General features: G+C 45.7%; 1 protein-coding gene across 1 annotated transcript in view; it reads right to left on the reverse strand.

Annotated features, from left to right (window-relative positions):
• Window positions 1–327: 327 nt before the first annotated feature.
• The window catches only part of COMMD5 (COMM domain containing 5), a 38,774-nt gene continuing 15,311 nt past the window's right edge, over window positions 328–23,790 (reverse strand). The window contains exons 2-7 of the mRNA XM_077285201.1: window positions 19,180–19,340; window positions 18,472–18,500; window positions 17,935–17,985; window positions 17,573–17,668; window positions 4,251–4,326; window positions 328–991 (exon numbers count right to left, since the gene is read on the reverse strand). Of these exons, the coding sequence (XP_077141316.1) occupies window positions 890–991; window positions 4,251–4,326; window positions 17,573–17,668; window positions 17,935–17,985; window positions 18,472–18,500; window positions 19,180–19,340 (515 nt within the window). The 3' untranslated portion in view covers window positions 328–889. The remainder of the gene's footprint in view (window positions 992–4,250; window positions 4,327–17,572; window positions 17,669–17,934; window positions 17,986–18,471; window positions 18,501–19,179; window positions 19,341–23,790) is intronic.

Consider the following 23,790-nt stretch of genomic DNA (forward strand, 5'->3'; position numbering starts at 1 on the left):
AATTTCCTGCCTTCACAATTTGTCATACATTAGAGTTCTTCTGTGATGGACATTATACTGTGAATGTGCCAGATAAGCTCAGTATTTGTCACCAGCGTCCTGTGTGAGTTTCACAGACTGATTTTTTGTAAGAACGGCGTTTTAACGTCTTCATATTAAAAGTCATCGTTTATATTAGAAAGTGAAACCACTCTGTGACCATTATGTTTTCCATTCTTACTACTCAATTATCTCTGCATGTTAGAGCTGCATGCCACACTTTAAATACAAAGATCTTCAAACATTTCATTATATTCAATATTTTTTTATTACTGATGCAAAAATTAATAGTGCATCTAAAAAATGTAATACTAAGAATATTTACATGCACTCATATGTTACACTTCAATTCAGGAGGTTAAAGGGGTTCTGCACTTAGAATAAACCTGTCAGTGGTATCAGACACATTATATCCTACATTGTGGACATCCTGTGGCCATTTAGGCTGCGTACAGATGAAAGCTGCAAATCTGGGACAGGTCACGTCTACAAATTGCCGGATGTGACTTGGTCAGCGAGCAGCACGCTACATTTATCCACATCATGGACAGGTGATGGAGCTCCGTCCCATTGGAACCAGCACTGTCCTGTCTCCAGCTGCTGCCATGATATTATGTGGTCCCACGTAAGTTACCTGTGGGGTAAGCGATTGTGCAGTCGGCAGCCACCTTCCCTCAACTGCTTCATAATCAGCATTGCTTAGCTCAACTGAACCAGTACATACACTGACCGAGAAGATTGATTCCTCAGAAACAAGTTTATCAAACATAGGCCTATAATCAGCCAGAGACCTGGGTGGCACCCAGAAGCTGAAATGGTGCAGACACAGTCATTCACAGTTCACATAGGGTCAGTCCTGGATTTTCAGAATGTTCTTCCTCTCAAGGTCATTCATTTCTTTCAAGAGCAGAGCAACATTGTACCGCAGCTCCTGGAATTTAGCAACCGGAACCTGGAAAATGACAAATGTGAAATGAATTTCTTGTAAATTGTACATTCCCTGTAGGACTCAGACTCAACTGTGTTTAGAAAAATCATCCAATGTTGAGGTTCTTCTAACCCACTGAACTTTGCGATCCACCCGTGGCTATTAACTAGTTAAATGCCGCTGACAGCAGCATTTAAAATGGTACTTCTCTTCTGGCAATCGCACCGGAAAGACGCACACCGGTGACCTGCGTCATGTGATCGCAGGTCACCGATGTGTCGGCATGACAACCCAGGGCTCCTGGAGACCTCTATGGTTGTCACTGTCAAATTGCTGTGCGCGCCACCCAGTGGTCATAGCAAGTCAGCAATTCTACTATATAGAGGCGATCATCTGACCATCGCCTCTATGTAGCAGTGCCAATCGAGCTGTGCCAGCTTCTAGAGACTGTTGAAGCGTGGTTTAAAAAAAAAAGTAATATTATATATATATATATTTTTTTTTTTTTGCCCCATCCAAAATAAATAGAAAAAATAAGAAAAAATAAAAAAATCAAACATACACATTTGGTATCACTGCGTTCAGAATTGCCGGATCAATAAAAAAAAAAAAGGATTAAGCTGATCGCTAAACGGCGTAGCGAGAAAAAAAGTCAAAACAGCAGAATTATGTTTTTTTGTTCCCCCCCGACAAATGCAATAACGGGCAACCAAAAGATAGTATCTGCACCAAAATGGTATCATTAAAAACGTCAGCTAGGTACACAAAAAATAAGCCTTCACCCAACCAGAGATCATGAAAAATGGAGACGCTACGGGTATTGGAAAATTGCACAATTTTTTTTTAGCAAAGTTTGGAAATTTTTTTTCACCACTTAGATTAAAAAAAACAGAACCTAGACATGTTTGGTGTCTATGAACTCGTAATAACCTGGAAAATCATAATGGAAGGTCAGTTTTAGCATTTAGTGAACCTAGCAAAATTGCCAAACAAAAGACAAGTTTTTGCTATTTTACACCACTTGGAATTTTTTTCCCGTTTTATAGTACACAACATAGTAAAATCAATGGTGTCGTTCAAAACTACAACTCATCCCGCAAAAAATAAGCCCTCACATGGCCATATTGACAGAAAAGTAAAAAATGTTATGGCTGTGGGAAGGAGGGGAGCGAAAATGACAACGCAAAACTGAAAAAAGCTCTGGTCATGAAAGGGTTAATATACTTACTCATAGTGTCCGCCTTCCGCTTCCAGCTCTGCTTCGGTCTTCTCATGCATCACGTGACCATCGCGCCGACCTTCCAGCTCATACTGCGAACCGTTGGCTTCTTTCATAATTAAAGCCCATGAGAACCTCATTATGAGAAAGTACTGGTCCACAAGGAAGAAGCTTTGTGAGCTGGAAGTCACAAAAGAGGTCAGAAGATGCAGGAGGGGCTAGAGCAGTGCTGGGAGCAGCACAAGACAGAGGTGGGGAAATATTTGAAAACATACTCAAACAAAACCACTGGAGGGGTGCTTTATTCCCTTAATGACCGCAGATACGCCTTTTATCAGTGATGGTTAAGAGTACTTATTTCTCAGCGCCGCCGCTGACAAATAAGGGTATAGCGCCCCCTAGAGTCGGTAAATCTCCAAGGGTCCCTGCTACTGTAGGGGGTGTCAGAGACCCCAGAGAAAATGATCTGGGCTGTTTGTCTTTTTTTACACTCCCCTGTCACGTGTTTGCTGTTATTTACCAATAACGACGATCAATAAAAAAAAAAAAAAAGAAGAAAGGGTACGATATTTACAATTCATCCCTCTCTCTGATATTATCTAACGTATCTCCTGTGCCAACCCTGGGCCCCCCTGATCTGTCCGCCAGCCCTCCGCATCATCTTCTTGGAAAAAAAATGGCGGGTGCATGCTCAGTGAGCTCGCCGAGATCTGCCAGTTAGTTGTTTTCGATCACTGTTGTAGTTCCTATCAAAGTGATCAAAATAAATAAATAAAATTAAAATATATAGTAAATCAAATTCCCCTGTCACTCCCTAGTTATATAAAACAAAATTCGAAAATAACAAATGGTAATTTTTTTTCTACATTCTTTGCAGTTAGGGCTGTAGTTTTTTTTTTTTACTTTTGAAAAAAACTATCTATGACGATATGACGGCTAGTGTTGAGCGCAAGGGCTTGCTACTCGAGTTTGCATCAGGTATGCACAGAGTATCACAGATCCCAACATGGTATTTTTTTAGGTGTCAAATATCAGCGAAACATGCAGGGCAGGGATTCGAGCAGGTCACTAGAGCACCCGCGATATTCGGTGTGTACCCGATGCAAACTGGAGCAACGAGCACTTGCGGTCAACACTAATGACGACAAAATATTATCAAATTCTGTGTCGTACTTGTGGGTTTAAAATGCTCTTGATACCCCTGGATAAAATCCTTGAGGGGTGTAGTTTCCAAAATGGGGCTCACCAAACGGGACACGGCGCCCGCCATCGATTCCAGACAATTTTGAGTTCAAAAAGTCAAACAGTGCTCCTTCCCTTCTGAGCCCTGCCATGCGCCCAAACAGTGGATTTCCCCCACATATGGGGTACTGGTATACTCAGGAGAAATTTCACACCAAATTTTGGGGTCCATTTTCTCCTGTTACCTTTATGAAAAAAAAGTTTGGGTTTAAAGTAAATGTTTTGTGAAAAAAAAGTTAAATGTTCATTTTTATCCCCTAACACATTGCTTCAGTTCTCGTGAAGCACCTGAAGGGTTAATAAACTTCTTGAATGTGGTTTTGAGCACCTTGAGGGGTTCGATTTTTTGAATGGTGCCACTTTTGGGTATTTTTTGGGTATTTTATTTATTTAAAAAAGAAGGTTTTGTAAATTTTGTTTTAAAAATGAGAAATTGCTGGTCAACTTTTAAACCTTCTAACTTCCTAACAAAAATAAATTGTTTCCAAAATTGTGCTGATGTGAAGTACATATGCGGGAAATTATATTTATTAACTATTTTGTGTGACATATCTCTCTGATTTAAAGGGAACAAAAAACACTTTAAAAACTGCAACATTAAAAAAAAAAAAAAATTCTGTTTTTCATAAATAAAAACGCAAGTCATATCAAATAAATGTTACCACTATCATGAGGTACAATATGTCTTACGAAAAAAAACCAGTCTCAGAATCAGTGGGATCCGTTGAAGAGTTACAGAGTTATTACCTCATAAAGTGACACAGGTCAGAATATAAAACAAATATAAAAACTTTTTTTCTTGTTTTTCCATAGGGAACTTACTTCAAAACGATGGGACTCTCCATTGGAGAGCTTCATCTGCATTAGAATGGACGGCTGCAGCGCCCGGGAAAGTGAGCTGAGAAAAGGAAGATTTTTAACATTATTGTAAAACCAGTTCAAATAGCGAATGAGCAAAGAACAAAAACACAAAACCGCCCTATTCTACCAAGAACGCATTTACAGAATTTGGAAAAGGTTCCTTTATAGTCATTTCACAGTGATACACAGGAAAAACATGGACTGTCAGTTGTATTAAAGGGAACCTGTCACCCCCAAAATCGAAGGTGAGCTAAGCCCACCGGCATTAGGGGCTTATCTACAGCATTCTGTAATGCTGTAGATAAGCCCCCGATGTATCCTGAAAGATGAGAAAAAGAGGTTAGATTATACTCACCCAGGGGTGGTCCGGTCCGATGGGCGTTGCGGTCCGGGGCCTCCCATCTTCTTACGATGACGTCCTCTTCTTGTCTTCACCCTGCGGCTCCAGCGTACTTTGCCTGCCCTGTTGAGGGCAGAGCAAAGTACTAGAGTGCGCAGGGAAAGGCGAGAGAGACCCAGCGCCTGTGCACTGCAGTACTTTGCTCTGCCCTCAACAGGGCAGACAAAGTACGCCTGCATCGGAGCCGCAGCGTGAAGACAAGAAGAGGACGTCATCCTATGAAGATGGGAGGCCCCAGACTGCGACACCCATCGGACCGGACCGCAGCAGGACCGCCCCTGGGTGAGTATAATCTAACCTCTTTTTCTCATCTTTCAGGATACATCGGGGGCTTATCTACAGCATTACAGAATGCTGTAGATAAGCCCCTAATGCCGGTGGGTTTAGCTCACCTTCGATTTTTGGGGGTGACAGGTTCCCTTTAAAGCGTAGATCAGATGATGCCAGGATTAATGATAATCCCTCTGGTGCAAAATAGAAAATGCAATTGGCAATGGCGGACCGCTGATTGTTGGTTTGGTCTCATATGTTATCACGTCATTGGAATGTGTTCTTTTACAACTTTACATTATATGACTTTTGGGTCAGACAGAAAACTGCTCCAGCAACAGACAGATTCTGGTTTGTGAATGCTCCACCTAATCTTATTATCGGACAATATGGCAGGATTTCAGCTGTCTGACCTGGTTTTCACAATTTGAAAAGTTTGCAAGTATTACAGGATATGTCATGTTCCCTTTAACCATTTACTCACATGGTCAATTTCTGTTATTGTTTTTTCCTCCCCTTTTTACAAGAGCCATGCAGGACGAGGGAACTAGCAATAGAAATGTCATCAGTACGAGTATGGAGATACCAAACTTATCCATTTTTTCTTGTTTTAAATGGTTAAAACAAATACATCAGAAATTTGTAGAAAGAAAAAAATAGTTTTTTTTCTTATTCTGTCGCCATTTTCCGAGACCTGTAAGGTTTTTATTTTTTGGTTGATAGAGCCGTGTGCGAGGGCTCACCTTTTGGGAAGGGAGCGGGACAACATTTTTAATTAGATGTGATATTTTGGTGGCTTCTTACAGCATTTTTTTGCAGTATTGCAGCAACCAAAAAAACCCCACGTTTTGTGTTTTTAATTTTTCCGTTTACCCTGTTTTTTTTTTTAAATCATGTATATTTTTTTTTAAAGCATATGACACGCCATTAACACAGTCCGATACAATTTCCAGACAAATACCGTACATTAGATACATGACCTGATAATACATTTTCATTTTACTAAACCCTTACCCCCTAACCAACCCCCCTCTCCCTCTCCCCAATCTCTTGCCCGTTATCCAAAACAACCATCTGACAAAAAGATAACAAGCTTTACAAAAACACGCCTGTACATGTAGGAGTCCCCCCAGAATCAACTACACAACACCCATTCTACTTTGCAGTAACTCAGCAGACGCCACACCTGGGTAATCCATCCATCCGCCCCACACATTTTCAAATTTTGTATTCTGACCTCTCTTACTGTATATATTTCTTTCCATAAGGACAATAAAATTTATCTTGTTGATAAATTCCTTTTTCCCTGGCGGTTTTTCATCCAACCTTCCCTGGCGGTTTTTCATCCAACCAGTGCATTGCGATAAGCTTTCTCGCAGCATACAACAATCTTGCGATAGTCAGCCTTCCACACTCATCCGTAGCAATATCATCCATACAGCCCAAAAGGCAAGTCAGCGGGTTACGCACCACATCTACTCCTGTCACCTCCTGGATCAAGTTAAGCACCTTCACCCAAAAGGGTTGTAGGCGAGCACACGACCACATCATATGTAGCAGATCAGCGCCTTCCTCACCACACCTGGGACATTCTGAGTCACCTCTCAGTCCTGCCTTCCTCATCCATTCCGGGGTCCTGTACACCCTATACACCAGGTATAACTGTGACACCCTCTTAGCCTCACTCAGGGAAGCTCTGGGGATATATTGAAGTATGGACTCCCACTGGGACTCCGACAAGGGGCCCACATCCGCCACCCATTTCTCCTTAATCCTTAACGGATGCTTCAATAAAAAGGTATCCATCAGACCCCTGTACATCAAGGTAATGAACCCCCTCGTACTCCTCCGGGGCCCAATAAGGTTCAACATGCTATCTGACTGCAGATTCACGCGCGACACCTCATTTTGACAGTTTAGGGCATGTCTCAACTGCAGGTACTGAAAGAATGACTTCTGGGTTAAAGGAAACTCAGTCCTAAGTGTCTCGAATGTTTTAATAACATTTCCATCAAGCAACTGAGACACGAACCAAATGCCAATGCGCCTCCACTGACCGAACCCCCGCAATCTCATGAGCTCTGCCAACCTAGGTTCAAACCAAATTGGCGTATATCTCATAAATTCCGTTACTCCCCTCCATCGCTTAATTTTCTGCCATACTTTCCCCATCATAGCTATTGTTGGGAATTTTTTGGGGTTAATTCTGAATCTACCTGCTTCAAGACTGGCCAACAATGGGCCCTTCCCTACCGCGCGTTCAAAGATTATTCCCGCTGAAGAGCTCTGTTCTGGCTCTCCCCAACCTACCATGTGCTGGCATTGAGATGCTATATAGTAGATCCATGGATTAGGGACCGCCAGACCACCCTCATCCTTTGCCCTTTGCAGATGTTCCAATTTGATGCGCGCCCGTCCACCCCTCCAAATTAAATCCCTAAATAGAGTATAGATCCTATAAAATTTACTCTGAGGCAGCCACACTGGAGCATTATGCAATATGTAGAGGAGCTGAGACATAAGTATAATTTTGATCATTGACTCTACCGGAGACCAATAGAAATAGCTTCTTCCAGGCCCCAATCTTCTGCTGGAACTTCCCAAGCAAAGGAGTCAGGTTGAGCCACACATAGTCCTCTATTTTGTCTGAAACCACAATGCCCAGATACTTAAACTCATGTACTACTCTTAAGGGAACCCCAGGGTCAAGAGTCAGAGAAGCCGCCACGTCCATGGGCAACAACACAGACTTCTCCCAATTAATAGATAATCCAGAAAGAGCCCCAAATTTAGAAATACTGTTCATAGCGGCCCCCAGAGACTCCTGTGCATCTTCCAAGAACAATAACACGTCGTCAGCGTACAGGGCTATTTTTTCTTCATAGTTTCCATACCGAAACCCCTTTACGTCCCTGTCCCTCCGTATTGCCGCCGCCAAGGGCTCAACAGCAATTGCAAACAGCAGAGGAGACAAGGGGCACCCCTGCCGCGTTCCCCTATATAAAGGGAAATCCCCCGACAAGACTCCATTCACCCGTATCCTGGCTCTTGGAGACGCATACATCAGCTGCACCCAACGTATGAATCTCTCACCAAAACCCATAGTCTTCATGACCGCCCACAAATACAGCCACTCCACACTATCAAACGCCTTAGAGGCGTCTAAAGACACCACAACCCTCCGACCCATATTATCCGCCTTTACCTGCATATTGAGAAACAGTCGTCGAAGATTACACGCTGTAGAACTATTGGGCATAAATACGGACTGGTCCCGGTGGATTAGTGTTGTTATCACCTTGTTAAGACGGTTAGCCAACATCTTGGCCAAGATTTTGATATCTATCGTTAATAACGAGATTGGGCGATACGAAGCTGGATCCCTCGGATCCTTACCCTGTTTTGGCAGTACAATTATTGCCTCCAGCATGGACCTCGGCAGCTCCCCCTCCACCAGACCAGCAGCATACACCTCCAATAAGGCAGGAAGCAGTATCTCTTTATATTTTTTTAATACACCTCCCCCAGGATCCCATCTACCCCCGGGGCTTTATCATTGGGCATAGAGACCAATGCGGCGTCAAGCTCCTCCAAATTAAACGGCTCCTCGAGAAGTCCCCAATCGGCCACAGAGTCTGGGAAGCTGTACCCCTGTCAAGAAACCATCCACCTCCTCCATCGTTGGCTGTACCTGTGATTTATAAAGATCCGAGTAATACTCCGTCATCACCTCCAAAATTGCTTTGCAACCAGTGTGCTCCCTCCCATCCCTTCCCTTCAAAGCGACTATATGTGTGGAATCTCCCTGTGCCGTCACTATTCTGGAAAGGAGATGGCCCGCCCTGTCCCCCTCTTCAAAGTATTTGGCAGTTTGAAACATTCTTCTACGTTCCGCTGTTTTCATTGCCATCTGACATACTCTATTCTGCGCCCCCTTTAACCTTCCCTGTGCCTCTGGGGATTGATCGTTAATGCCTCCTCAGCCTCCTCCAACTCTTTTATCAACATCCGATCCTTCCTGCCTGTTTCTGCCTTGATTCGGGATATCCCCTTAATACAGAGCCCTCTGAAATAGGCCTTCATGGCCTCTCATACCGTCAATACCGAAGCCGACCCAGCATTAATTTTAAAATATTCCTTAATTTCCCCCCCTATGTGTCCATCTAAATCAATAAGATGTAGCCAGAATGGATTCAGCCTCCACATGCACCCCCTAGCAGGCAAGGATCCCACACCCTCAAGTATCACACTCATGGGGGAATGATCAGATATTGTTCTAGCCATATACGTTACCTCCCCTACAAGGCCCAACATCTGTGAATTGCCCAAGGCCAGATCTATACTTGACAAAGACGCGAAAGAGGACAAAAAACAGGAATACTTATACTCCCCAGGATGAGAAATCCTCCATAAATCATGCAGAGCAGTTTCCCTCAGGACGGCACCAAATGTTGTGCAATTACCACCCGACTTCAACGGCTCTCGTCTCCCCCTATCCCAGTGTGCGTCCGGAATGTTGTTAAAGTCCCCTATTATCAAAAACGGTATCCCCGCTGTCTCCTCCAATATTCCCAGAACTCTGTGGATAACCTTTCCACAATATGGTGGTGGAATATAAATTGAAACCAGCCACATCAGACATCCGTACAATTTATAAAGCAAACATACGAATCTACCCGACTGACCTATAACCACTTTGTGATACACAAAAGGTACCCCGGCACAGATGAGGATGCTGACCCCCCTGGAATATGCTGAAAATGTGGTATGGTACCCCACCTGAACCCATCTCTTAGCCACAAAATGCGTTCTCTCCTTCACCATATGAGTCTCCTGCAGACAGATCACTGACGGCTTGGCATCATTCAAAAATTTAAACACAGCTTGCCGCTTCACACCAGACGCCAAACCCCTGACATTCCAACTCACAATTCTCATTCTTCCCGCCATTTTCCCTCCTCAGTACATATTATCCCACATTCTTTCATCCATTTGTGGCCAAAGCCACAACCACAGTAACCATGGTGATGTACATTATACAAATATTTCCCCAACCCCACCCCCCTCCCCCCCACACAACAGAGAAACATCCCCAACAAATCCCCATCCCATCCTTCCATCCCCTCCTAACACGGAGGGGAGAGCGCACTTTATCCGGAACAGTCTGTTAACCCCGTCCAACAGTCCCGCCGCTTGTCCCAAACTATTGGGACTCTCACATGACTTGTGGATTGCAGCCTATTTAAATTTCAACTCAAGATCCAACAAGGGCCCATCCCCGCCTCATAAGAACACAAAAAACCCCAGGGGGGAAAAAAGGAGCCAATGGATCCCTCAAAAAAGGAGGCAGTAAAAGAGAAACAAGAATAAGAAAGAACCGTTCTATCATCCCAATGAGTCCTTTAATTTCGCTTGATGCAAATGTTGCTCGTTGCTGTCCAGCCATCCGAGTGCCTCTTTATCCTCCGTGAAGAAGTGCACTTTCCCTTCAGCGACCACTCTTAGTTTGGCCGGGTACAGCATCGAGTAAGTGACACCGATCTCCCTCAGCCTCTTCTTGATATGGACAAATTTGGCTCTCTGCTTCTGCACCTCTATGGAGAAGTCCGGAAATATGGAAATCCTGGGAGCCATTTATCTGCAAATCCGGGTTCTCTCTGGCATGTCTGAGAATGGCGTCTCTGTCACGGTGGTGCAAGACCTTGACTAGCACTTGTCTAGGACGACGCCCCAGTGGGGAGGGGATACATAGGCACGCGGTGTGCTCTTTCAATAGCATACATCCGAGATAAACCATATTGGAGCCAACAAGTTAATAGCAATTTTTCAAAAAACTCTGTTGGCGCCGCGCCTTCCGTCTTTTCAGGCACCCCAATCAGCCGCACATTATTGCGCCTGGACCTATTTTCAAGGTCGTCCGTTTTCGCTTGTATGGCAGAAATCGCAGCACTCATGCGTTTTGTAGCCTTATCCGCCTTAGCAATACAGTCCTCGGCACCGCTAATGCGTTTTTCCGCCTCTCCCATCCTTTCCTTAGTTACGTGCAAGGAATGTTGCATTTTGGACATGTCTGCCTGCATGACCCCCATCTGCGCAGCCATATTGGTGATAGTATTGTGACTGTATAAAACCACCTTAAACACATCCTTCAGAGTGGGCTCCTCAGGAATCTGCATTCCGATGTATAGCACAGAGCCTTTCATGTTTCCCCCGCTCTCCTCCTCCTGCACAGAACGGCTCCCACCATCGCTGTCCTCTCCCTCCTCCTCCCCCAGCTCCTCCATATCTCTGTGCAGCACAGGCTTATCTTTCACCTTGCCTGTCACAGCTGGGCTCCGGATCTCCTCTGTCTGTCGGGCGAAGCGCTGCAGCCTGGCTGCTGCATCTGCTCTCCTAGGATCCTCCCCCACAATCACAGGCTCCTCTGACAGCCTTTCCTCCTGGCCGGCGCCATCTTGGGTCTTTGTCTCCTGCTCCCCAGTCGCCTTCCTGGAGCTCCTTCTGCCGGTCATTGCCCCGCAGGCACTCAGATCCACAGTCACCACACCGGTCACTGATTCCCCAATAATTTCAGGTACCTGGCCACCAATTTTACAGGCTGCAATCCTGCATATAGCTTATACTGAGTGGGAGCTCCTGCCTCAGACGACTGCTCACATCATGCTCAGGCCACGCCCCTGCTTCCGTTTACCCTGTTTAATGATAACATATACAGCACTCACAAATAGTTAGGAATATGGTTTTCGGGGGATATTTAAGGAAAACGTAAAAAGTTCCCGCTACTGTGATATTTTATCATGAAAGTTGGGCATTTAAGTAGAAGCACGCAATGGTGATGTCATCATCGCAAACAATTTATTGAAACAAAAGCCAACAACAGTGATGAGTATACCCCCCAAAAATGTCAATGTCTTGGGAATCAATTACAGCTTGACCACGATGACATCTCCTGCTGTTCACAAGTGGAGTTATTGTCTGAGGCTTGGCATCCCACTGTTCTTGAAGGGCATCCCTCAGGCCAATGAGGTTCTGGTTGTGCAGAGTTACGAGTCTCTACATGGTTACTCAGCTGATCCCATTGGTTTTCTATGGGATTCAGGTCTGGGGAAAGTTCAGGCCGCTCCATTTGAAGTACCCCAGTCTCCAGCAGCCACTTCCTAATGATGAAAAGAGCTGGAGCATTGTCGTCCATGAAGGTGAGATTAAGCCTGTGTTATTCATGCAGAGGCATAATGACTGTATTAATGAGGTTACTCAAGCAGTAGGGGCTTGTCACTGTACCATCCACAAAGTGTAGGTCAGTTCTGTATTAACTAGCCACCCTGTACCACCACCAAAGGCTCTTCTGGTGACAACAGTGGCTGATGCATAGCGCTCTCTGTTGTCTCCAACATAGTTGTGGCCATCATTTATGCGCAGCGTGACTTGACTCAACAAATTTGTAAAGTGCGGCAGGAATATGATGGCGCTTTTAAAAATAAAAACTATTATTACATTATCAGTGAACAGCACTGAGACCAACTTGTCCCTCATCCAGCGACGATAACATTGTGTGCCTGGTGGTGTGGTCAGGTACCCCTGCAGGTCGTCTAGCACGCAGACCACGCTAATGTAATGGAAAATGGTCCAACATGACACTTGGGTGCCTTTCACCTCCCTTAAATGTGCCTGGAGTTGTGTGGCATTCATCAGGGGCTTTGTTCACAATGAAGTGGTCATCAGTGTGGGATGTGGCCAAAGGACGTCCATTTCTCTGCCTTTCTGTGACTGTCTCTCTGTAGCAACCTGCTGAGGACACAAACTCTAAGCTCAGTGGCCACTTCCGTCTGAGAACATCCTCCCTGAAGCCTCACAATGGCGAGGTCCTGCTGATCAATTGTTAGGTGTCGTCATGGGTCATGATGTTAAAATATGAACAGCATGATGTGGAGGACGGTTTAATAGCAACTCTAACTGAACCCTGAAATGTATTGGGCGATTCATGGATCTAACACCGGTTGTGAATTTTGCCATTAAAGGTGTTGTCCACTATTAGGACAACCCCTTCTTAAACTAAATGTCAGCCCCATCACCTCCCATGCCGGTGTTGTTACCGTGGTGTCAGCTCTTGCTCTCCCCAAGGCTGTGATGCGGTGTTGTGACACGTAACCCCGGCACCCAATCAGCGCTGGTGTCAGTGCCTCAGCCTTCATACGAACTGAGCATGAAGAGGAAGTCCGGGCAGCTCATCCCGGACTTCATCTTCAATTTGTCCAAATGTGGAGTCCGTGACGCTAGTACTGATGTGACGCCCGGGGCCCAAACACCGCATCAGCCTCGGGACAGCGAGTGCCGGCATAGCTGGAAAGGAGTTGTCAAGGGAGGGGAGTATTGGCTTTATTATTGTAATAGGGGCCAAACATTTAGTTTAAGAAGGGGTTGTCCTAGTAGTGGACAACCCCTTTAAGCTCCTTCTTAGAGAACAGCAAGTTGTGCAAAACCTACTGAAACATTGAACAGTTGGACAAGTGCATTCAGAAGTTTAGAGAAGGTCACATTATGTTCACCTGAAATAGGTTAGAGTGGATTAGAGGATCATCCTGAAATTTCACCTCAAATCCAAATATCTCTAACTTTTTGTGAGTATTGTACATGTATGGATTAATTCTTTATATTTTGATAAGTCTGACTTTTCTTGACTCAGTGATACCACATATTTTTGTTGTTCTCTATTTTTAATGGGAGAAAAGAAAGGTGCTTCGAATGTATGTTTTTTTATTTTTCATTTTTAAAACTTTTTCCGTATTTCTTATTCTACTTTGGGGACTGGAACCTATGACTGATGCTATATACTGTAATAAAAGTGAAGTAGAGATTGATCAAAGAGGATTTAACAAATGGTAAACATATATTCCCATAAAACAACATTCGAAATATTGTAAGATACACCAAAAACAAAAAATCCAATGTTCACATAACATGTGGAATACACATAGCCAAGGGGAGGGAACGGTCTTTGCCCCATGTATAGTGCAATGTACATAAAGAGCCCTATATTGCCACCAGTTATACACAGCATTGATGTTACTATACACCTATTAATATAGATACAGATTTATCTAGTGCCTGTACTCTTTTCCCACCTTCATACCTTCTGCTGTATCAAGAACAGAACCTTATCAGGGATATCAGCGTGAGCTGCCGTTGAGGAGGGGCGCCATCTCGAATCTTAGGGTGCTAACCTCTACTGGCAGCAGTAGGATAAAAAAAAAAAAAAAATATAGGGCAAAGACAGTTCCCTCCCCTTTGGCATGTGTAATCCACAATAGTATTATTTTGTCCTTTCTGCACATGGGGTATTTTGCTTTTGGTGTATTTTACCAATAATTTATAATAAAATGCTGTTTTAAAGGGAATATATGTTCACCATATATACTGTAATACCACAGTATATATAGTAAAATTCACGGTCTCCTTTGAAGCCCAATAACACACCTGCTACTGACTTGCGCCGTACATGTACAGCGGATGTCGGTAAGGGGTTAAACTACTCGGCCTCTACAGTCTCCATGTTTCACTGTACACAACATACCGCAGAATGAGTTCTTCCTAAGGCTCGGTGCACTTGGCGTAAGAGTTGAGCGCTGACATACTATAGCGGAGACCAGTGTGCTCTTTCGGCCTCTGGCCGGCCAAAACATTGTTTAACTGTAGAGGTAATTCGGTTTACCTGTACAGAGGACCACTGCACACAAATACATCCCATATGTTGTCATTTGCATTACAGAGGGTCTCTGTGGCAGACGGATGCCTCGTCATCAATCCTGACTGTGACCATAGCTGGGCGCATGCCTCCTGAGTGGGCACCTGACGGTGTGAACAGAAACAGTGTGGACTGAACCTTAGACTGAAGTCATTATCTTGTGTTAAGACCACAACAGTAGAGCTGAACTAGGATGTGGTCATAAATCCAAAGATAAAAATGTTATGAACCCGGTTATAAGAACAAACTCACTGACAGATTCACAGTTAAATCATTCTGCAGTCTGAAACACAGAAGTCAAACGGTTCAAAAATTGTAATGAAACCTAATCAAATAAATACCATATATACCCGAGTATAAGCCAAGGCACCTACTTTTGCCACGGAAAACTGGGTATGCATTGTCCCACAAATCCGAATCCTGCTATGCGTGGCTCCCCCGTCCTGTCCTGCTATGTGCGGTCTAGGTCGGGGGCACCAATAGATTCTGGTAGACCTCGTATGCGAATATTATTTCGTCTATTGCGATTTTCAAGGTCTTCCATGCCAGATGATATATCTTCCAGCTTGAGAGTATGATCTATTAAAATCTCTCTATGAGCTTGTAGTTCTCGAAAGATGTTTTCCTGAGTTTTTTCCACATCCTCTACTCGTGTAGTGAATTCCTTCTACAAGTTGTGAATTTCTTGTTTATATGATTTTTCAAGTCTACAAGCAAATCCCTCGAGATCTTTTTTTGTAGGTAGAGCTTTAATATACTTGCTTAATTCAGCGATGTTCATTTCCTCTGTTTCTGTGTTGTCCTCTTCAAAGTCATCAGCTGAAGAGCTACGTGCACCCATTGACTCCCCAGACGGAGAATTGTCACGATTAGCAGCAGGAGTCATAGCGGACCTTGTGTGTCTAGTCTGGGGAGTCGGATTTAAATATCCTCGGATGTACTTTCTCCAATCAAATTTGCTTTCTGATCAGGGATCCTTCTGGTTTTTCCCATGGGTATCTGCAGTTAATACTATGTGTCTAAAATTTCTATGGGGTATGGGGGAGGTGGGGCAATCACTCCACAGAGCCTAGCCCCCCATCAGCAAGCCCACCCCGGGTCGGGCACTCAATTTTCAATGGGAACTGGCACAAGTCCCCACAAACTGGACCTCCGGGTCCTGGTACAGTGGATATAATGAAATCCAGCGTTATTACAGGTTTCGCCACAAGATGTCAGCAAAACCCCCCCTCAGTTTTTATTTCAGCGTCTTTATATAAAATTAGGCAAGCTAACAGCCACTGGAGAATCCAAGTATAATATATAGTGGTTCATGTAGTACTAAGGAGAGTCAATAAAGCCTCTAGATTATGTCGCAAAAGCCCAGCACAGATGGTATCACAACCTAGTCCAGGGCACTATATCAAGCCGACCCTCCAATGTAACCCACAGTCAGAATCCTGTCCCTGTGGGATGTGTTGAATAGGTGGGTATGGGGCAGCAGGAGAGGAGGAACAGAGATGAGCAATAAAGAAGGAGCGATCCTATTTTGAGTGCAGCCTTCAGGGATTCCCCCCTGCACTATGCGGATGAGCCAAGATGGCACCGGGCTTGGCGGGAAATCCCCGGGTCCCTCACCCCTCTCTCAGAGGCGCGTCGCCCCTCCAAGGTAACCGCCGGGCTGGGGAGAGCACGGAGCGCCGCTGAGGATGATGATCTCATCCAGCGGTCCTGACGGCAGGCGCTCCTCCCTACTCCCACACAAGACACCGCAAGCGGGAAGCAGCACTCGGGGCCCAGCAGCGGCAGTCCGGAGCACCGCAGGAGGCATCAGAGCACCGGCGACGCCAATGCAGGTAAGCGGTGGGCTGTGTGAGCGGTGGGCTGAGGCGGGGGAGGAAGGCCAGGGAGGGGGCCGCCCGTACCTTCCTGGAGCTGCTGCGTTCTATAGCGCTCACAGGCTGAAGATTGTCCAAGATGGCGACGTCACTATCACCTCTCTCCCTCTCCTCCGAAGCCTGCAGGTCCTGGCCGAGATGAGGTGCACTGCCTGTCCACAAATGCCCCCAGGGCTAGGCACGGTGTTCTTGACCGACCCCGGAGCTATTATTATCTCTGTGGGTCCTATAAACTTGATGGGGATCCAGAGCCAAGCAGGAGCTCACAAAGTGTGCGACCGCTCTCTTCCACAGTCAGGCCACGCCCCCCTGTCCTGCTATGTGGCTCCCCCTGTCCCCCATGGCTCGGGCTCCCCCATGCCATGGTTGTATGCATGGCTCACATTGCCCCCTACTCACGCCTGCATCTCCTTCATCCCGACGCCTCTCCTCTGTTCAGTGGTCACGTGGAACCACTCATTAAGGTAATGAATATGTGCTCCACGCCTATGGGAGTGGAGACGGGTCCATATTCATCACCATAATGAGCGGTACCACGTGACCGCAGAGGAGAGCTGCCGGCGCTGGACAACGGAGATGCAGGGACGGAGGGCGAGTATAATGTCTTCTCTTAGCCGGCGGCTGCAGCTGTCACTGTGCCACAGCCGCCGGCTCCTGCCTCTGCTATGCCGCTCCCCCTCCCCCACCAGCATTCTGGACAATTGACTCGTGCATAAGCCGAGGGGGGTAGTTTTCAGCACAAAAAAAAAAAAAATTGTGCTGAAAATCTCAGCTTATATACGGTAATTCTAATAAAATTAACTCCCAAAGGGGTCTCAATCCTTCTACATTCAACTTGTATTTTACCAATAAGATACATTTAAGTGATTGTACAGGATTAGAAACAAACTATGACAATTTCCTCCCAGAAATGCCAAAAATTAAATCCCAGCGATGATGTCGGCTCTTCTTCTTCTACATAAAGGCGTCACATATTACCACAGTGCATGAATACCTGGTGGAAATCGCAACGTCGACTCTCCATCTCATATCCTCCACGGTCGGCAACCTAATGTTTTGTTTCAAAGCAGCGTCTTCAAGAACTGACCGCCTGCAGGAAGATGGGACGAGCGTTACAAATAAAGGCAGCCTGTATCTTGCTGATGGACCCGAGCTGTAGCAGAGTCCTCGGTGATCAGCAGACTGCTCATTCCTGAGAAGCAGCTCCAATAAGGATCTTACATTTATAAACGCAGAGATCCAACCCCTTTTATAAAAAGCAGCTGTTTAATTATTAGTAATTACTAGGTAGTCAGGCTTATAATAATAATAAAAAAAAAGACAACCTGGCTCTGATCACTATACGGAGATGCTCACCTGTTACCATACACAATATTAGCAAAGTCCTCAATAAAATCATCTGGGATCCTAAAGGGAGAAAGAACAGTCTATTATCTAATATTAAAAGACCCGGTAACCGTGATAGTCATGTCAGTAAAGTTATGGCACTTTGTTTTAAATCTGTTCTTGGAAGCAATAGAGGAGCAGGAATTCTGAAAGCAGGACTCCGTTTTCTGCTGTCGCAGCGCTCGGACACTGATGGTGCATTTAGGGAAAGAATTTCACTCCTATAAGTGATCACTTATAATCAGGCCAAACAGCCATCCTACTGACTACAGCAATCAGCAGGTCACCCACCTAGCAGTGCTGATGGCATTTATTAATACATAATAGGGGCACAAAGCGGCACCCACTATAGGTGCATGCATGTCGTTCTCCCCGACTATGCAGCATCCATGAACGTGACCGTGTGGCCGTCCAGCACATGCAGTAGCACCCACTTACTTCTTACAATTCGATCCATTATCACTGATCCGCCCTGACTTATAATATCCACTGTGCAGAGATTCTCACCTGAGCTCTTTCAAGTCTTCTTTAAATACCTATAAATGAGACAGAATGCAGAGATTAGAACCATTTCTTACATGCGGCCCACGGTTCATTAGGTGCATACATCATGGCTGGTACCTACATAAGGCTCTGTTCACATTGAGCCCGACTGGAAATGCTGTTAGCACACACATGACATGTATCTGTTAGGATCCAATCATCCAACAGAGGCCAAGAAAATTCCCAAATGGCCTGGTACATGTTACCACACACCTTTTGTAATACATAGGAAAGGGAGAGAAGCAAATAAATGAGAAAAGCCTTGGAGCAGCAGGCAGGTCAGTATTCTGTGGCCGCTGGGCAGGATCCCTGCAAACCACCTCTTACCTGCCGGCATCTGCAATCTTCTTTTGATTGGGTCAGGTAGGTGCCAGTAAGTTGGGAGGTGGCTTGTAAAGCTTCCATCCAGTGGCCACAGGCTACTGACCTAACCGCTGCACCTGCAAATCGATTAGTCCATTGATAAAAGAAACACATTGTCACTCGTGCCTTTCTACTGAGAGGCACCCAGGACAGTGTATTTCTTTTTCCTTTTACAATGGCAGCCTCTTTGGGGTCCTACCCTGAATACACCGGAGCTTCCTATTGGAGCGATATGTTGGGCATTACTCTTGCTGTGTACATGTGATGTAAGGCTCAGACATGGGGTGCACAGAGCCCGGCCCTCCTCACCTCCAGTTTAAGGGCTGATGCGGAGGCTCTGAATGCCACACGTAGGAGCGTGTACGAGCCAGAGATGATGAAGGAAAGCTGTTCTTCGGATACAGACATCGTTTCCTGGATCGCCTTCACAGATTCCGAGCAGTCTTTACCCTCAAGAGCGCCCACCACAGCTAGAATAGAAAAAAGCACCATCAATTAGATGCCCAGGCCTGGGTACCACTATTAATAGGCTGGTGAATGTATACAAGAACCTGGCACTAAAGGGCCGGGAGACGAGCATTGCCGGTGATAGTGTCTACAGATCACCAAACTCAAAGTCACAAGGATGCTATTTTTGGGTCCTTTTTGCAGATTATTTGTATTCTAATCCATATGATCAGGACAAGCAGCAGAAAGGAAAACAAATGAAGCAAAAACACTTCCGTCCGAATCAACGAGGCATCCAGACGACTGTATACGGCACATGGAGACGGAGCGGAGGGGAAACTACAAGCTATAGGAGAAGCAGACATCCACTGCCGAGAGGATTATCGCTCTGATATCAGTCACGGTGAATCAATGGTGTTCAAAAAATAATATTGAGGATGTGATTGTGATGTGATGTGGTGTGTGTGTGTGTGTGTGTGTGTGTGTGTGTGTGTGTGTGTGTGTGTGTGTGTGTGTGTGTGTGTGTGTGTGTGTGTGTGTGTGTGTGTGTGTGTGTGTGTGTGTGTGTGTGTGTGAAGGGTCCCAGTGGTTGAACCAGCAGTAACTTCCTATCTTGGGAGTAGACATCGTGTCTTAACTGGAATATCCCTTTAAGCTTGTAGAAGGCCAAAATGACTGCAGTCAGGGAACTGGATAGTCACAATAAAGGGAAGTGGTCAGAACGTTTTTACCCATGGGAGTAGCGGCATGGCTGTGTAGGCTACTGTCCAATACAAACAATTTATTATTATTTTATTTTTTTCCAGCAGAGCGTGTGCCTCCTACGGACACTAAGCAAGAACTGGTTAGCTGGGAGCCAGCAGAGGGGTGTATACTGCAGGGGAGGAGCTAACTTTCTTTGTAATACTTAGTGTCAGCCTCCTGGTGGCAGCAGCATACACCCATGGTCTGTGTCCCCCAATGAGGCGAAGGAGAAACAAACAATTTATTATTATTTTATTTTTTTCCAGCAGAGATCCGATGTGCCGCCTATCATGAAAACGGTAGTGTGGAAGCCACATGTAAATCAGGCTAGTAATGCACTGGGGGTGTAGCCATATATATGTGCGGCTTCTCCCAGGTGCTTTCATACACTCCCAGTGAACTTCCAGGCTGATTTGCATGTGGCTTATATACTAGGTTTCTCATGATTGGCAACACATTATATATATAATTTTTTTTTTATACATCTATATATCTATATATATAATTGTCTAAGGGTCTGTCTGTCTGTCTGTCTGTCTGTCTGTCTGTCTGTCTGTCTGTCTGTCTGTCTGTCTGTCTGTCTGTCTGTCTGTCTGTCTGTCTGTCTGTCTGTCTGTCCTGGAAATCCCGCGTCTCTGATTGGTCGAGGCCGCCAGGCCTCGACCAATCAGCAACGGGCACAGCATGGCGACGATGATGTCATAATGGAAATCCCGCGTCTCTGATTGGTGGAGGCCGCCAGGCCTCGACCAATCAGCGATGGGCACAGTATCGACGTAGATGTCATAATGGTTGCCATGGCGACGATGTCATAAAGGTTGCCTCGACCAATCAGCGACGGGCACAGTCTGCCGCGAATTCTGGAATCATCATTGTCCATATACTACGGGGACATGCATATTCTAGAATACCCGATGCGTTAGAATCGGGCCACAGTCTAGTATCTATATATATATAATTGTCTAAGGGTTTTTCTGTCTGTCTGTCTGTCTGTCTGTCTGTCTGTCTGTCTGTCTGTCTGTCTGTCTGTCTGTCTGTCTGTCTGTCTGTCTGTCTGTCTGTCTGTCTGTCTGTCTGTCTGTCTGTCTGTCTGTCCTGGAAATCCCGTATAAGGTATGGACCTGTAGCCATGTAAGGTATGGACCTGTAGCCATATAAGGTATGGACGCATAGCCATATAAGGCATGGACCTATAGCCATATAAGGTATGGACCTGTAGCCATATAAGGTATGGACGCATAGCCATATAAGGTATGGACCTATAGCCATATAAGGTATGGACGCATAGCCATATAAGGCATGGTATGGACCTGTAGCCATATAAGGTATGGACCTGTAGCCATATAAGGTATGGACGCATAGCCATATAAGGTATGGACCTATAGCCATATAAGGTATGGACGCATAGCCATATAAGGCATGGACCTATAGCCATATAAGGTATGGACCTGTAGCCATATAAGGTATGGACCTGTAGCCATATAAGGTATGGACGCATAGCCATATAAGGTATGGACGCATAGCCATATAAGGTATGGACCTATAGCCATATAAGGTATGGACGCATAGCCATATAAGGCATGGACCTATAGCCATATAAGGTATGGACGCATAGCCCTAAGGTATGGACCTGTAGCCATATAAGGTATGGACCTATAGCCATATAAGGTATGGACGCATAGCCATATAAGGCATGGACCTATAGCCATATAATGTATGGACGCATAGCCCTAAGGTATGGACCTGTAGCCATATAAGGTATGGACCTATAGCCATATAAGGTATGGACCTATAGCCATATAAGGTCCATACCTTATAGGTGCCATGGCGACGATGATGTCATAAAGGTTGCCTCGACCAATCAGCGACGGGCACAGTCTGCCACGAATCACATACTACGGGGACATGCATATTCTAGAATACCCGATGCTTTAGAATCGACCAATCAGCGACAGGCACAGTATCGACCTATATGTCATAATGGTTGCCATGGCGACGATGATGTCATAAAGGTTGCCTCGACCAATCAGCGACGGGCACAGTCATCATTGTCCTCCACTGCTGTCAAGTGCCTGGATAGGCGGCATCTCCCTGTGTTTCTATCTTAGAATGGGTCGTAAACGAAAATACGCCAATGAGGATGACAGAAAAGGAGCAGCAGCAGCAAGAAAACGACAACATCGGGAACAGGAGACACCACAACAAACTGCCCCCAGACAAGCCCAGGATGTGGAATCTCACAGACAATGTCGCCAACAGGAGACACCACAACAAACCGCCGCCAGACAAGCCCAGGATGTGGAATCTCACAGACAATGTCGCCAACAGGAGACACCACAACAAACCGCCGCCAGACAAGCCCAGGATGTGGAATCTCACAGACAATGTCGCCAACAGGAGACACCACAACAAACCGCCGCCAGACAAGCCCAGGATGTGGAATCTCACAGACAATTTCGCCAACAGGAGACACCACAACAAACCGCCGCCAGACAAGCCCAGGATGTGGAATCTCACAGACAATGTCGCCAACAGGAGACACCACAACAAACCGCCGCCAGACAAGCCCAGGATGTGGAATCTCACAATGTCGCCAACAGGAGACACCACAACAAACCGCCGCCAGACAAGCCCAGGATGTGGAATCTCACAGACAATTTCGCCAACAGGAGACACCACAACAAACCGCCGCCAGACAAGCCCAGGATGTGGAATCTCACAGACAATTTCGCCAACAGGAGACACCACAACAAACCGCCGCCAGACAAGCCCAGGATGTGGAATCTCACAGACAATGTCGCCAACAGGAGACACCACAACAAACCGCCGCCAGACAAGCCCAGGATGTGGAATCTCACAGACAATGTCACCAACAGGAGACACCACAACAAACCGCCGCCAGACAAGCCCAGGATGTGGAATCTCACAGACAATGTCGCCAACAGGAGACACCACAACAAACCGCCGCCAGACAAGCCCAGGATGTGGAATCTCACAGACAATGTCGCCAACAGGAGACACCACAACAAACCGCCGCCAGACAAGCCCAGGATGTGGAATCTCACAGACAATGTCGCCAACAGGAGACACCACAACAAACCGCCGCCAGACAAGCCCAGGATGTGGAATCTCACAGACAATGTCGCCAACAGGAGACACCACAACAAACCACCGCCAGACAAGCCAAGGATGTGGAATCTCACAGACAATGTCGCCAACAGGAGACACCACAACAAACCGCCGCCAGACAAGCCCAGGATGCGGAATCTCACAGACAATGTCGCCAACAGGAGACACCACAACAAACTGTTGTACGACAGGAACAACATGATCGCCAAATTCATAAAAAACGAATGCTCTACCAACTAAGGCACGAACAGGACAATATTCAACAACTTGCACATTACGTAACAGACAATGAAAGTACAATTCATGAACACTACTGTGGGAATATGAATGCAGTTTGCTCTAAATGCGACTCTCTGAATTTCATTGATGAAAAACCATCTGACAATCAGTTTACTCAATGCTGCCAAAAAGGAAAAGTTATGCTACCGAGACCTCACTACTCAGATCTGTTTGAGCAGTTAATGAAAGGAATGCATCAACACAGTAGAAATTTTATGGAAAATATCAGAAGCATCAACAGTTCTCATGCGTTTGCTTCATTCGGTGCCAACATTGCACCGCCCCCTGGATTCGGACCGTATTGTTTTAAAATTCACGGCC

The sequence above is a fragment of the Ranitomeya variabilis genome, chromosome 2 (genome assembly GCF_051348905.1).
Source record: "Ranitomeya variabilis isolate aRanVar5 chromosome 2, aRanVar5.hap1, whole genome shotgun sequence".
NCBI classification, from domain to species: Eukaryota; Metazoa; Chordata; class Amphibia; order Anura; family Dendrobatidae; genus Ranitomeya; species Ranitomeya variabilis.